At 35.8% G+C, this 15,346-nt stretch overlaps 1 protein-coding gene across 1 annotated transcript in view; it reads right to left on the reverse strand.

Annotated features, from left to right (window-relative positions):
• Positions 1–15,346, reverse strand: part of LOC150096313 (RYamide receptor-like) — a 128,594-nt gene that overhangs the window by 29,049 nt on the left and 84,199 nt on the right. Inside the window, exon 2 of the mRNA XM_090409337.1 lies at positions 9,755–10,632. Coding sequence (XP_090265463.1) covers positions 9,755–10,543 — 789 coding nt within the window. The 5' untranslated portion in view covers positions 10,544–10,632. The remainder of the gene's footprint in view (positions 1–9,754; positions 10,633–15,346) is intronic.

Below are 15,346 nucleotides of genomic sequence, written 5' to 3' on the forward strand. Positions count from 1 at the left end.
CCATTACCTTTAACAGGACTGAGGTAAGCGAGATAGGGCGGTAATTGGATGGCAGTGACTTGTCACCCTTCTTGGGAATGGGCTGAATATTGGCCAATTTCCAGTTTGTGGGATGGATTCCAGTGGAGTAGGAGAGTATATATAGGTGACATAGGATAGGTCAGTTCTGGTGCACAATTTTTCAGAACAATTGGGGGAATGTCATCGGGACCAGGAGACTTTTTTGTGTCTAATTGGGACAGTATTTTTCCGATTTCATCCTGGCAAAAAGATATAGGGGACATTGTATGTTGGATGTCAGGAATCGTTGGGGGACATTTACCATCGTCAGTTATGCATGCATTGGAAGCAAAGTATGAGGCCAGAAGATTGGCTTTTTCTGTGGGTGATGAGGCAGTAGAGGGAATAGTGTTGGACACAAGTTACGGCCAATTGCTTTGGCAAGAGACCAAAAGGCTTGGCTGCCGTTTGGACGGATTGAGTCTTCCGTGTTTCCACAACAACTTCCAGGAGTCTCAGTTTCTTGCGTGGCTGGTGAGCTGTCTATACGTTTGTAATCCGGAGTTGACCTTTATTGATGTTATCTTTAACCTATAGACTCCGTAAATTCGTGGCTGATCGTTTCCGAAACTGTCAAATTTCCGTGCCATCCTGCAGAATACCCTTTAGTCTCTTGGTGTTAGCTTCCTTGATGAGGTGACTTCCTCTTATATTTCCAACGGCTGATAATGTCTCGTACAGTTGATTTTTGATGATGCAGTCTTTTCACAATATTTCCAACTGATAGGTCACTGATGTAGCACTCTATGATAAACAGCTAAATCCTTAATTCTTCAAGTGCGAGTGACATTATACAGATGTACAGTCGACTTTAGAGGTTGTATGCTTGCCCATTGTATCCGCATTGCATACGGATGACGATAGGAATATACATAACGGTAGGCTGCATTCTAAAACCCGAGAAACTAATTCTTATTTCCCATAGTGTATAGAAGACTAGCGGAAAATAAGATCCGAAGGATTTTACAGAAAGCGCCGAAAAGTAGATATTAGTAATACAATTATTATTTTAATAATAATACTAATATTTTCGTATTTGTGGCATAAGTAGACCAGAAAGACGAGACATGCGTTGAGATAAAAACAGAAGTGGAATAATAATAATAATAATAATAATAATAATAATAATAATAATAATAATAATAATAATAATAATAGGTGTTTTTCTTTTCTGAGTTTAGGTGTATGGAGTTTTTCGTGAGCCAGTCTATGATCAGATTTATGTCATGTTGCATATTTGTTTGGGCTATGCTTGCGTTATTATGGATGGATATCATAGCTGTATCGTCTGTTGGAATATCTTACCTTCGAGAGGTAGCTATTAATAACGTGCGTGTAAATGTTGAATAGAGTTGGGGAGAGTACAGCTCCCTGCGGTACTCCACAGGTTACTGGTAGCTGTCTGCTTTGGTTTGACGCGATTCTTGTGATATGCTTTCTATTTTGGAGGTAGTTTGTAAACCACCTGTGAAGAGGCCCGTCTATTCCAACATGCCTCAGCTTTTCTAACAAGGTTTGATGTGTGAGTGTATCGAATGCTTTAGTTAGATCAATAAAGACTACCATGGCAATTTTGTTTTTGTCTAAGACGGTATTAATTACGTCTGTAAAGTCTTCCAAGAGAGAGATGTTGTTCCTTTATTTTTCTAATAAACATCTTGTGTTTGGGGGATAATATGAAAGGTCTCTGTGTATGCTGTGAGTTTCTTCAGTAAAAGACTGTGGCGCAATAAAAGGTCATAGTCGAAACTATTCCTATCCATAATAAAGCTCAGATATTACTATAATTTAAAGGTCAAATAATAGAACTAATAATAAAAGATTGACCACGGAATGAAATCAGATCACGCAGCAATTCACCGCATAATCTTTAAAGGTGAGCAGCATGCTTTTTTTTTTTTTTTTTTTTGTCAGAGCACTGTCTGTAACAAACGTTTGTCGTATAGGAATTCGTTTAGTTTGATCGAAATTGTGAAGTCAGCAACAAAATTCTTCCAAATAAAACTTATGCGGATAATTTGAATTTTACTTTTAAAAGTAACTTTAAAAGTAAGTTTTCGGTTAATCAATATATGGAATGAAATGTGTAATTAAACACCATTTATCATTTCATTCACTCATTGAAGAGATTAGATATTCTGTAATAGATAAACCGGAATAGTACCTAAAATATTGCATATGTTAATAAGTGCTATTGTGTCTGGAAAAAAAAAGTAATATATATTATGGATTCCTACGGATGATATCATTATAATAATATATGTATCATATCAATTTAATATACTCAAAACAAAAACCATATATCAGTTATGCATCTTAAAAGATACCGTATATACCCTACTTACAAACAGGGGCGGCTCGTGCATAGGCCCTGTGGAACTACAGCAGCCCCAATTGTTCTCGATATATAAATATATTTATTAATTTATTTATATTTGCTTGTAATATTTAATTTTATCAACAATCCGATACAATTCTCTTATTTTGTATAAAAAATAATAATAAAAATTCCTCTTGTAGCACTTAGGAGGGCGAAGGACGATAGCAGCACTGTGTTTACCACAGTGCCATATTGTTACGCGCGCAAGCATATTCACGTCATAGCTAGATGCGAGCTATTAGCGTAATGCGGCACTGTCCGTCGCGCAGTTCCACTGTTGTTTATATGCAGTTTGCGCCAGTAGTAGAGTTTTGTAGTGCTTATCGTGTTTACTCCGTCTCTTTAAATATTTGGACATTACGATTAAAGACATAACAGTTTTTATAGTTTTTATTTTAGAACATTATTGGGGTTATGATAATGGATTCTATTTTGAAGTAATTTTGAATTAAACTAAACGGAAAATATATCGATATATAATTTTATCGATAATAAACAATATTGTTTCATGTATAATTTTTTTAAATTTTTACCGTAATTTTGATATTTTATCCAAACACGTATGCACTGTACTTACAGTGTGTATGTATATTCCGAAAGTTGCACTACCCACACGATTTCAAGCCGCGAGCCGCCACTGGTTAGAAATAAAAATAAAATAGGGAATTTATACGTATTCTCAATTTGGTAAACACAAGTCACACACAAATTTTCCAACAACATTATGTATACATGTATTAACTGCATAAATGAGCAGCCGTACTACAAATTGCAGAGGATCAACTAATATATTTTGGTACCGCCTAATGAAGTTTTATTGTCGTTGATTTGGCTATTCTTAATCTTAAAAATCATCACTCTGTCCAGGATGACATGGACATTTATTAGTCCAGAATTAGAGACTTTAATAAACATAATGCTGGAAGCCCGCCAGGGAAATCAAACAACTTTGTCATACGCCATAAAGGTCTGTCTCTAGGGAAAGCAAGAGAAAATGATACTATAAAAGTATTTATTCTTCAGAGAGGTTTCATCTACCATTGTAAACTAGGAAATTCTGTAATTATGAGACAGTGTTCTGTTGTAGTGAATGACGACAAAACTTGATTACTTTATTATATTGAGTTTGTGGGAGGATAAAAACCAAAAAAAAAAAAAAAAAAAAAAGAAACCAACTCTAATGGCATTCAGAACTCTGCCATGAATTTTGCTTCAATTATTTACGGTTGGAAGCGCAATGCGATGTTTTTCTATTCTTTTATTTTTCGTTTAAATCGATTTGATATAAATTTCACTGCTTTGAAAGAAGTGGTTCATTATTATTCAGAAGACCTTCTTCGTTCTACGTCTCAATGAGTGAAAAGATAAATAAAACATTATGTACACTTTGCTAAGAATAAAGAACTTTTGGTATTGATTTACTGGTTTGGTTTTTTGCCTAGTAGATTAAAAGTACACATTACTGTCTCTTTCAGTCGTCTTCAACGCTTGTATGTACAATAACCGGTTACCTCAACGATATTTTAGCGTAAATTTAAAATTGGGTATGGATTTGAAAAGTCGCAAAGGAATTGAAAGAAAATAAATAAATCGAAACTGTGTTAGTCTTCGGGATTATGATTCTCTAGTTTCAGCTCTTTTATATTAGAAAAATAGTCACAGACCTGTTTTTATTACTAAACTATTCTTTTTACTTTGTGTTTGATAACTGATTGAATCAGACATATTAATAATTTAGAGTTTATCCTTTTAAAAACTAGTTCTCTGGTTACTGTGATGTCCGTTTTTCTTCAAAGTTTAACGAAACTATCATATAACTGGCTAGGATTTAAATTAATGCATTTCTAGTGCTTTACCAAAATGGAGTTTTATTAATTTGCTTTGGAATAAGTAGTAATAAGTAAATGTAGGCTCCTAGTTTTTATCGTTTTTAAAAGTAACTTCCTACTTAAATTTCACCAAGTGGAAACCATAGCAATTCTTCAAAGTGCTCCATAAGTTTCTTTTATTCATCTAATATCCGCCAAGTGCAAGCGCCCGCTAATGCCTACTGTAAAAAGCAAAGATGGCGGCAGTAAAACCCAACGAAACAGAGTACGCCGGGCATATCCTACGGAGACAACCGTCCAGTATCAATAAATCCAAAGATGTCATCAAGTGCCGCAGCTTCAGACTTGACGTCACAGTGATAAGGGAAAAAAAAGGCCTTCTAAGCGATTTCTGTCAACAATGGTCGCATGCTCAATGCATAAAAATTGACAAATCATTGACATATACAAACTCCTTGTGAACTTGAGCCAGCCTTTCTTCTGTGCATCCCTTCAGTGAACCATTTTTTAAACTTAGAAAAACGCATTGAGAGCTTGAAGCAGCGCCTCACCACCATCGAGCAAACCTTCTCCAAAATCAACTGTTCTCCATGGTCGTCGCCAGATTAGACCCCATCCCACAAAAACAAAATAGCCATCTCCAAAGAAACATTAATACAAAACTATTACATAATAATATTCATTAAATGTTTGCTCTACAGGGATATCGCACCAGTACCGTCGACAGGGTGTAGCGTAGAGGGAGCCCGCCTCACGGCGTGCTTAATAATGGCGCTCAGCCACATTAGGTTTGGCGCTCTCGCTACGCGAACAATTCCTTTTAGCGTAGCAAGTGCAAAAAGAAGTTTTTCCAAGCTTAAACTCATTAAAAATTATTTGAGAACAGCAATGACCCAAGAAAGATTGGTTGGTCTAGCAACTATATCGATAGAGGCGGACATAGCTTATAATTTAAATTTAGAAGAGCTTAAAAACAGTTTCATTGTGCGAGTGTTCTCAAACCAAGAAGCTGCAGGGTAAAACTCCTGCCTGGGGCACGGATTTTTGTGATTGTCCTACTAATTCTGTGTTGAACGGGAATATGCGACCTACTTCTTCTAACAGGCCGACGACTTCGCAAACAACTGCACGAAAAACGACAAATCGGTGAGGAAAGATGGTACTTCGACTACAAAAGAAGATTTTTAGTGCGAAATTCGAGCTACGTTAACAGCTAAATCGAAAACCAAAGCACAAGTACTACACAGAGAATGTGTATGACTTACTCAATCAACAAACTCCACAGAGACTTTCAGATCCACTTTACAAATATACTTGGTCTCTGCTCCAGGCTCAACAGTGTCCACTTCCACCTCTAGTCTGCAAAATCCCACCTGCGTTTCTTGACAGAACCCGAATTTCAGACTCTCCAAGCACTGTCCATTTCAACTTCCTCAAATCCAAACTCTTTGATTCTTTTCGGCTCAAGGGCTACGATTGTGCATACGTTTACTCTGACATATATCATCCCAGAGAGAAAGCATTTGCCTTTGAATCTCCCGATCACGATCTACTTTGGCTGAAAACTTCCTTCCCTACTCTGTAAAATTCACATGCTGCCTCCATTCGGAACGCTTTGATTTCCTATCTTTGAAAGTCGATTTTATTGAATCTAACTTTCTCTGCAGTGAGGTTATCTTCCTTGGCGATTTCAATGTACACAATACCAACTGACTTTCCTTCTCCAGCTGCACAGACCAAGCAGACAGAAATGCCGGACATTTGCCATCACAAATGACCTTATGCGAATTCTTCACATGCCCACCAGAGTACCAGATAATCCCAACTCTCGACCTCTTCCTCACTAGTGATCCCTCAAAATACACTGTGACGGTTGTATCTCCCTTATGTAATTCAAACCACAGCAGTGTGCTTATCTTCTACGCATCCTCTGCATCATTCTCAACCAACAGACATTGGTCATCATAAGACTTCCAAGTAAGATGACTTCTGAGATATCTAAGCCTCATTCCAGTGGTTGTATGATTGCTTTGGGTCTTCCAACGCAAGCGTATGCACTGAACACATCACTGAAGTAATTCACTCCGAAATGGAAACATATTTCCCATTGTGCTCTAAATTTCTATCCCCTAAGCAAGACCTGGTTTTCCAAAAGATGAGCCAAAGCTGTATGAAAGCCAAATGAAGAAACAAGCATATGGCAACTAGCTATAATCACCGCCTTTGCTCGCCATTTACTCCAAAACCCGAAACAGCTGCAAGAAAATCATCAATGTATCACAAACCGATTTCTAGAGTCAAAGGGAAGAGACTTTCATCGTGCCCAAATCGAAGTCGAGCATTTCGGGCTCTGAACAAAGCAGTTGGCCACAATAATCCTACCCAGATCGGATTATTGGAACGTCATCCACGGAGAAAGCCAGTCTCCTGACATTTCAGGTGCGTTCAAATGCCTGCATAAATGATTTTGGTAAATGTCCCTCAATAATTACAAACATCCAAAATTCTATGCTTCCTCTGACCTTTCATCAAGACGTTATCAGAAAAGTCGTATCCAAATTAGATAAAAATCCTCATCTCCTGACGGCATTCTTTGAATGGTCTTGAACATTTGTACACTACAGTTGGCTCCTATTGTATGTCGACCTTATGCTCTCTCTTGCTGCTCATCTACCCTACCCTACACCCTGAAAATTAGACAATGTCTGACCCATTTTCAAGAAGGGTGACAGATCCTTGTCATCAGACTATCATCCAATCTCTCTCACCTTATTCCTCTCTCAAGCAACGGAGAGAACCATCAACAACTAAATTCTGTGCTATCTTGAAAGTACTCCACTAATAAATGACAGCCAGTATGGATTCCTCCTATGCTTTTCAATAGGGTATCTGCTTACCTATGTAACGCACCTCTGAATAAGTGCCATGCAAAAGTTTGGCAAATCCCAACTGGTTGTACTAGGCTTTCTCCAAGGCTTTCGACCGGGTCTGGCAATTTGCAGAAGTCACATTCAGTGACTTCTGCAAATGGATTGACAGTTTTGTCACTGGATGCACAATGCGTGTGATGGTTGACGATTCCCTACTTCTAGCTATGTAACTAATGTTGGGGGTTCTGTCCTCTCACCCAAGCTCTCTATTCTATATATCAATGATCTGCTCCAGTTGACCATTAACCCGATACCCAGTTTAGCTAACGATGATGTACTATATTCCTACTCACTTCACAAACTTTGTACAAAAAAAAAAAAAAGAACTCAAAGAGTAACAACCTCGGTAAGCCTAAATTTTGATTTCCAAACCATTTTAGAATGGGGATCGGATAATCTTGTCAATTTCAATGGCTGCAAAACACAGTTCTGCGTTATTTCCTACAAAACGAGAACTACATTATCCCAGTCTTACCTTTGACAACACTCAAATTTCTAGGCAAAATGAGATCTATCTCCTTGGAATTACCTTGACATCAACACTCCCTTGGCATAAACATATCACAATTTTCTCCTCGGCATCCAAAAATATTAAGATTCCTCTTTCATTCAAGGCATTACTTTACCCTTGAACGGCTATTCTTCTTCTTCTTCAACCTTCTGGTTCTGTCCACTGCTGGAAGAAGGTCTTCCCCATGATTTTCCAGATCACTAGGTTTTCTGCCTCTCCCGTCCATCTCACTCCTGAAATTTGTTCCAGTTCATCTCTCCACCTTCTTTGTCTTGCACCATCCATTGCTCTCCACTCTGTTGTTTTCCTAGTCCATCTCCCGTCACTGCATCTGGCAATATGACCAGCCCATCTCCACTTAGCCTGTTTAATGTATTTTACAATATCCATGACACCTGTTTTAGATCTTATCCTGATATTTGTCTTCCTATCTCTTAATGTTATTTTTAGCATACTTCTTTCTATGCGATGTTGTGTTGTTCTCAGATTTTTGTTTAGGGCTTCTGTTAAAGTCCATGTTTCTCCTCCATATGTTAGGACAGGAAGCATGCACTGGTCGAAAGCTTTCCTTTTTAGACTCATAGGGATATCACTTCTGAATATGTCTCTCATTTTTCCATAAGCCATCCAAGGTGAATTCTTCGTTCAATCTCTTTTCTTTAGCACTCCTTAAAGGATAACAATTAGCCCAAATATACATATAAAGTAACTTGTTATTATGAACGGCTATTAAACCTGTGCAAATCACAAATCTATAGAGCACTATAGACTACTCCATAGATTTGTGGTCTATCTACCCGATCTGTAGAGTACTGCTCGCACATCTGGAGAGGTTACGCTAAGATCTTCCTAAAATACTCAATGCAATGCCCCAGAGAGCAGTCCGACTGATCAACGACTCATCTCTTACTAAATGAATCACTCCAACCACTGCCTCACGGGCGCCTAGTACCTACTGCATGCATCTTCTATAAATATTTCCGTGGTAAATGTTCATTAGAACTGTCTTCAATAAGTCCCCCTCTCTATCTCTTTCAAATCCATTGAAACACGTGAAGCTATCATCCACCATCCCTTCACAATCAAACTCCATACTCATTGAAAAAGTTTCTCTTCTTCTTTCTTCATTCCAACTGCTGTTGTATTGTGGAACGGTTTTCCTTCTCATCTGTGTCCCAAGGAATACAATGCACAGACCTTCAAATTCAATGGGGAAAAGATCCTTCTTTCCCAGTTCTGTTCTTACTAATATATTATTGGGCATAATAATATAATATATTATTATGCCCAATAATATATTATTGGGCATAATATAATATATTATGCCCAATCACCCTGTTGTGTATGGGTCCAACAGAAGGGCCATTAAATAATTTATGGTTCCTTTATTATTTAATAATTCAATACGTTTAGTTATGGCTAAAAGACAGTGTATCAGGTGATACTCTTAGTCAACCAAGGTAATTCTCGGAAGAAAGAATAGAGACATCTTTTGTTGATCTTGCTCATTATTCGGCTAATAAAATTTCATAAATTTTTGTGGTCGTAAATTATACTTAGTCAAGAAGAATGATGTTTTTAAATTGTGATTACGGTCTGTTGGCTTATATTTTACACACATGGATTTTCAGATTTAGTATAATTACGACGTTCCTGATTCAGGTCTTAATTTTATTCAAAAGCAAGAATTTTTATGTACATAGAGAGAAAGGAGAGTTAACAGTCACTATTCGTAATATTGTCTATTACAAATACAGTCCGAATAAAGTTTTTTACAGTATTAAAAAACAAATTTATACAGATCAAATATAACTGTTTTAAAAGTAACTTGAAATAAGATAATCATAATCTTATATTTGTTTTAAATTTAAGACATTGACAGAGGCCATCTTGTTGATATTTTTACCATTTATTATTAATTATTTATTATCAATAATTTAAATTGACAACAAGAATAAATATGATGTTCAAAATGAACATAGCAGAGGATTAATTTGTAGATTAAAAACAATTCTATAATAATCGAGAACGTTTAAAAGCTTACCTTTCGCTTAGATGCAGCGATCCTCTGGTCCCTAGCATCCTCTGCCTCACCAGGGGTTCTTTTCCCCCACACTGCGATAGCTATCCTGCTGTAAGTATAGATGAGAACAGCCAACGGGAAAAAGTACTGCAGAATCATGAGAGCCATGCTGTAGTAATATCTTTGAGTATTAGTTTCCCAGGCTTCCATGCAAGCATATTTGTCCGTGATATTTACCCAATCTTCTGGTTGACCGAGTTTTGACATAATAGCAGTCGGAAGAGGCGTAAGTAATGACACCACCCAGACAAGAAGAATTATACATTTTGCTTGAAGCTTCGACATCCGGGGCCTCAGTGGATACAAGATAGCAGTGTACCTGTCGAAGCTGATGGCTACCAGGGTATACGCACTGATGAATACAGATACTGCCTGAGCATACGAGACCAGAACGCACATAACGCCGCCAAACGGCCAGTACTGCAACAATAAATTAGACACAAAGCCGAAAGGAATACATAAACAAGCCATGAGAATATCACCGATGGCCAAATTCACAATAAATAAGTTGGTCACTGTATGCATTCGCTGAAAAGCAAACACAATATAGCAGACGATGCCATTGCCGCCTACTGCCGCAACGCAGATAACGATGTACATGACGTACATCACTGCTTCCACGGACTTTGGAACACCAGAACCGTTGGTCGCATTTTGTCCATAAAGATTGTTGGTCTCATTGTAACCGAATTCCGTTGTCCACTCAGCTGAGTCCACAATATGTTGATGGGTAAGATTGGAAAATTCCATACTGAAGAACACAAATTAAGAGGATAGTCCTCTTCATCTGGTATCCAAGAAGTTCATATCACTGATTCATTGATATATCCACCTGTACACTAAATAGAAAGGAGATAATGTAGCAAGCCTAATTTTATTCAACTAATATAATGAATATACATAACGGTGCTGACATACTTAGTATGTCTTTGTTGACATACTAAAATTAATGGCCTATAGACCAACAATATTAAGACTGATTTTTATAAATCAAATTTATATTCGGAGGAAACCTAAGATAATATTCCATTATAGCAAGATGTGTAAAAATGTAGTTCTTAAGAATGCTCATGCTTTCATTCTCTGATAATAAGAGAATTTGAAATTAATCTTGTGGAGATTGATTCTCAGACATTAATTCGATAGCGCAGGTTGAAGAAATGCAAAGGAAAAAAAACCCGAAAGATTGTAGCAAATAAATATATAGTATAATTTATATTTAATAAATTTAAAATTTCTAGTAAGAAATGTGTTTCTAGAATGATAGCATATATACGTTTTTTTTTTTTTTCATGCTAATTCTTATTTTCAGTTAATAGCTTATTTGCAGTTCGTTCCAAAACAACTATTCAAAGATATTGTTTAGACACTCCCTCGAAAAAATATGATTATTATATACATCCAAATTGGAGCCTGTTATAATTTAATTAATAATTTAAATTATGCCTTTATTTACAAGATGATAACAGTATATTTTATAAAATGAATAACAGAATATTTTATGAAATGAATAACAGTATTATTTATGAAATGATAACAATATATTTTCCTATATCTGGTGTATTTGTAATTTTGTAATATATTCTTCTAAAGGAGTAATATTTAATTATTACCCATATTTTTGAATAAAATTATTTTATCAATATTGTTTATAATATATAAATAGAAAATAATAATGCACAGAAAATCTTTGTCGGTTATAAGAATGAAAACTGGATATTTGATATCAAATTTGACTATTAAAGTTAAAATTCCATATATGACGCAAAATATTCTTGATATTCGGATTATTTTGCTGTTTCAGAACGGATCTGCTTATATAGCAATTCGCATGAAACAGAAATACCACTGATTTACCTGACTTCTAAAACTCAAAACAACTTGGAATTGTTATTTAGTAAATAGAAGCAGTTTGGACATGTGATCAAAATCTGTCCACCTAGAGCGATAAGCAAACCGATTCTAAAAGCGCAAAACATAGAAATATATTTTAATCTGAGTAAAATATAAAATATTTTAATTTGAGTAAAATATAAAATAGAATAAAAATTAAAAAATAAAACACTTTAATCCAATTATAGAAAAGGCAATTATCCTTCAGAAACTCAGTATTCACGATTGTGCAACATATAATAAAAGGAATTTCTATTACCTTACCATTCAAACCTTATAGTCCTTATAAGAACTGCCTTAAAGGGGCGAAGCAAGAATGCTTTTCATATTCCCCGCTATCTGTAGAGGACAGTGTAGGATAAGGTGTTATTGAGCAATTAAAGCTCTGATCATGGCAGGAGGGTAACAGAAATAGCCGAGCCTCAGTTAGAACTTCATTGGCTACAGCATTGCCATCCATTACCCTCCAAGGGTAATGAACGAATCAATCACCGCATCTCACGGGCGATTGACCCACTCTAGTAATAATCTCCACCATTCAAACAATAGCAACCTTGACTACTTATAGTAATATGATATTAAATTTAGAAAGGCTTGTAATATTTGTATAACTTTGGAACTTAGTTGAATGGTTTTAAGTTGTTTTTGTGTATTTTCGAGAAATAAGGTTAATTATGTCATAAATATATAAATATTGAAACGTTTTTTATATTGTATGCATGGATAAACAACATTTTAACAATTACACCTAATTATATTTGAAAGCGTTCGCATATTTCTCGTTTTCATTGACAGGTATGCTCTTGGCAAGCCGAGGGAAAATTCGAATAGGATTTTCAGTCCAATACCCTTGGAGGGTAATGGATAGCAATGCTGTAGCCAATGAAGTTCTAACTGAGGCTCGGCTATTGCTGTTACCCTCCTGCCATGATCAGAGCTTTAATTAATAGCTCAATAACACCTTATCCCTACACTGTTCTCTACAGATAACGGGGAATATGAAAAGCATTCTTGCTTCGCCCCTTTAAGCCAGTCCTTATAAGGACTATAAGGTATGCTCTTGTATAAGTATTTGGAAATCGTTCACGAAATTTTGATGCACTGCATGCGATACATAAGCCGTTATTAATATCAGTAAAAGGATCTTGGTGTGGGAGAGGACACACTAAGCAGTTAATCACATTTGATAGATGTGGTGGTATGACGTCTCGACTATCTCATGAATCTAGAAACCTGTAAGATTTCGGAATTGGTAGCTTGACGACAACAGAGCTCGCTGATAGAAGTCAATCAAACGCGTATTCACTTGATAAGAAAAAAAAAAACTTAGACTTCGGGGATTCTTTGTGTAAAGGCAAAGATTTTTGATCTTACTCCGATGTCACATCTTTTGGTGAATCTATATATATATATAGTCATCAACAAAACGTTTCCAGACGTTTTTACCTTTCCTTTATTGGAATATATGGAAATTCTCTGTTAAATGTCTTTGAAATTAGCCTAAACTAGCACACCATTTATTCAGCAAGCCGTCATTCTTTAAATTATTATTTTTAAAAATCTTCTTTATTGTAATGTATTGTAAAAAATAATCAGTTCTGCTTAGATCTAGATTGAAAGTTAAGAATTGTGAACATAATAATAGTAAACATACGGCCTTATTAAAATTGCAATAACTGTTCTTTTATTTTTTATGTTTAACAGTTTATTATCATTCCCATCACGTATACAACATATTTATATTATACAATTCAATATACAGTATTATACAACACAGTTCGAGTATTACCATCGTTTTCTGTTGGTAATTACACTTATTTTTGGCTTCTATTTGTATATATAAATGTTTCCTTATATATACAAATAGAGTAAAATATATTGCGGATAGTTTTCGTAATTTATAATAAATTACTGGTTTTAGTGATAAAGTAAGTTAGTTTGCGTATATATATGTAACCAAAGGCCGTAGCCATACTGATTACTAGAGAATTAAATTCGCTCGAAACAGTCACTGCGAGTCCAGTGACCGTATCTATTGAGGGCTCACCTTACACGGTTTGATTTTATGTACATGTCAATATATTAGTCTCCTAAGTGAATGAACTAGTTAGTTCTAGTTCATTCACTTAGATTGTTGTAATAGTCTCCACCCCAACAGGTGATGTCATATTGCAGTGAGGAATTTACCCAGGAATAGTATAAGCATCTTAAGAATGCTGCATTTACAAATTTTTTAACATCCTTAAAGTCCTTAAAAGGACTGGCTTGAAGGGGCGAAGCAAGAATGCTTTTCATCTTCCCCGTTATCTGTAGAGGACAGTGTAAGGATAAGGTGTTATTGAGCTATTACAGCTCTGATCATGGCAGGAGGGTAACAGCAATAGCCGAGCCTCGGTTAGAACTTCATTGGCTACAGCATTGCCATTCATTACCCTCTCAAGGTGGTAACCTGGAATTCAATATACCCCTCTAATTTTTTAACATAATATATTCTATTAATTATGAACCTAAACATATTTGTTAAGAAAGTGGTGTGGGAGTTCCACTTCATATTGCTATCGATATGGAGGTCCAAATACTTGACTTTTTTTCTTTTTTTTTTGATTAAGCTATAGGTTACAATTTAGGATGTCACTACATTTCCTTTCATGTCATTTTATGGTTATATCGTGGTCTAGCTTATCTGTTAACGTGAAGTACATATATCTCGTTTTATCGGTATTAATGTTAAGTCCATTATTGCTGAACTATTTACTTAGTTTTAACATATCAAAATAATTTTCGGTGTATATTAATGTCGTGTTGTCCGCGAAGGATATTATTTTGCCAAAAAGTTTATATTTACATAAATTATTAACATATATTAAAAATAGGATGGGTCCTAGTACAGACCCTTGTGAGACTCCGTATTTTATTATTTTTGTTGCGCTACTGAATGTGCCGTATCTGGTATATTGTTTTCTATTATTCAGATAGGATCTGAACCAATCACTAGTAATTCCTCTGATGCTGTATTTGGACATTTTCAGTAGCCATAGGTCATGATAAACACAGTCGAACGCCTTAGATTATATCAATAAAAATGGCTGCTGTGTGCATTCCTTTATTTATTCCACTACAGACCGTTTTAAGAAACTCCAATAGCGCTTTTTCGGTATTGTATCCAGATCTAAACCCATATTGATTAATTTCGAAAGGATATGGTATTTAACCCCTTAACATACAAAGACGTCTGTGACACGTCTTTTCTTTATTGCACCAAAATTGATATTGAATTTTGGTTTCATATATAAATACAACCGAATATGGACGCTAGACAATCTTGTCCCTAAGATGAAAAGCCAAATGACTATTTTTTCTGGCGAAGTTAATTAAATTAAGGGGATAAAAATCCCTTATTATTTTATAGCCAGTATGCGAAACTCTAAGATCGAAAACTACGATCTAAGATTTTCATGCTGAAAAACTATCGGCGAATCCAAGCGTAAGTGACCACCTGGTAGTACAACACCAAGGCAACTCGAAGCAAAAGTGGTGCAAGCTCCTTCACTATCCTTGATATTTTTCTCATAATGTAAAAACACACAGCTCCTAGGAGATGTAATACTGCTTTACATTATGAGGAGAGGTCACTACCCAGACCGGTTTCAACCTTTTTTG

The sequence above is a fragment of the Typopeltis vanoorti genome, chromosome 19, assembly GCF_054136105.1.
Source record: "Typopeltis vanoorti isolate ZY-2024b chromosome 19, IOZ_Tvanoo_1.0, whole genome shotgun sequence".
NCBI lineage: Eukaryota > Metazoa > Arthropoda > Arachnida > Uropygi > Thelyphonidae > Typopeltis > Typopeltis vanoorti.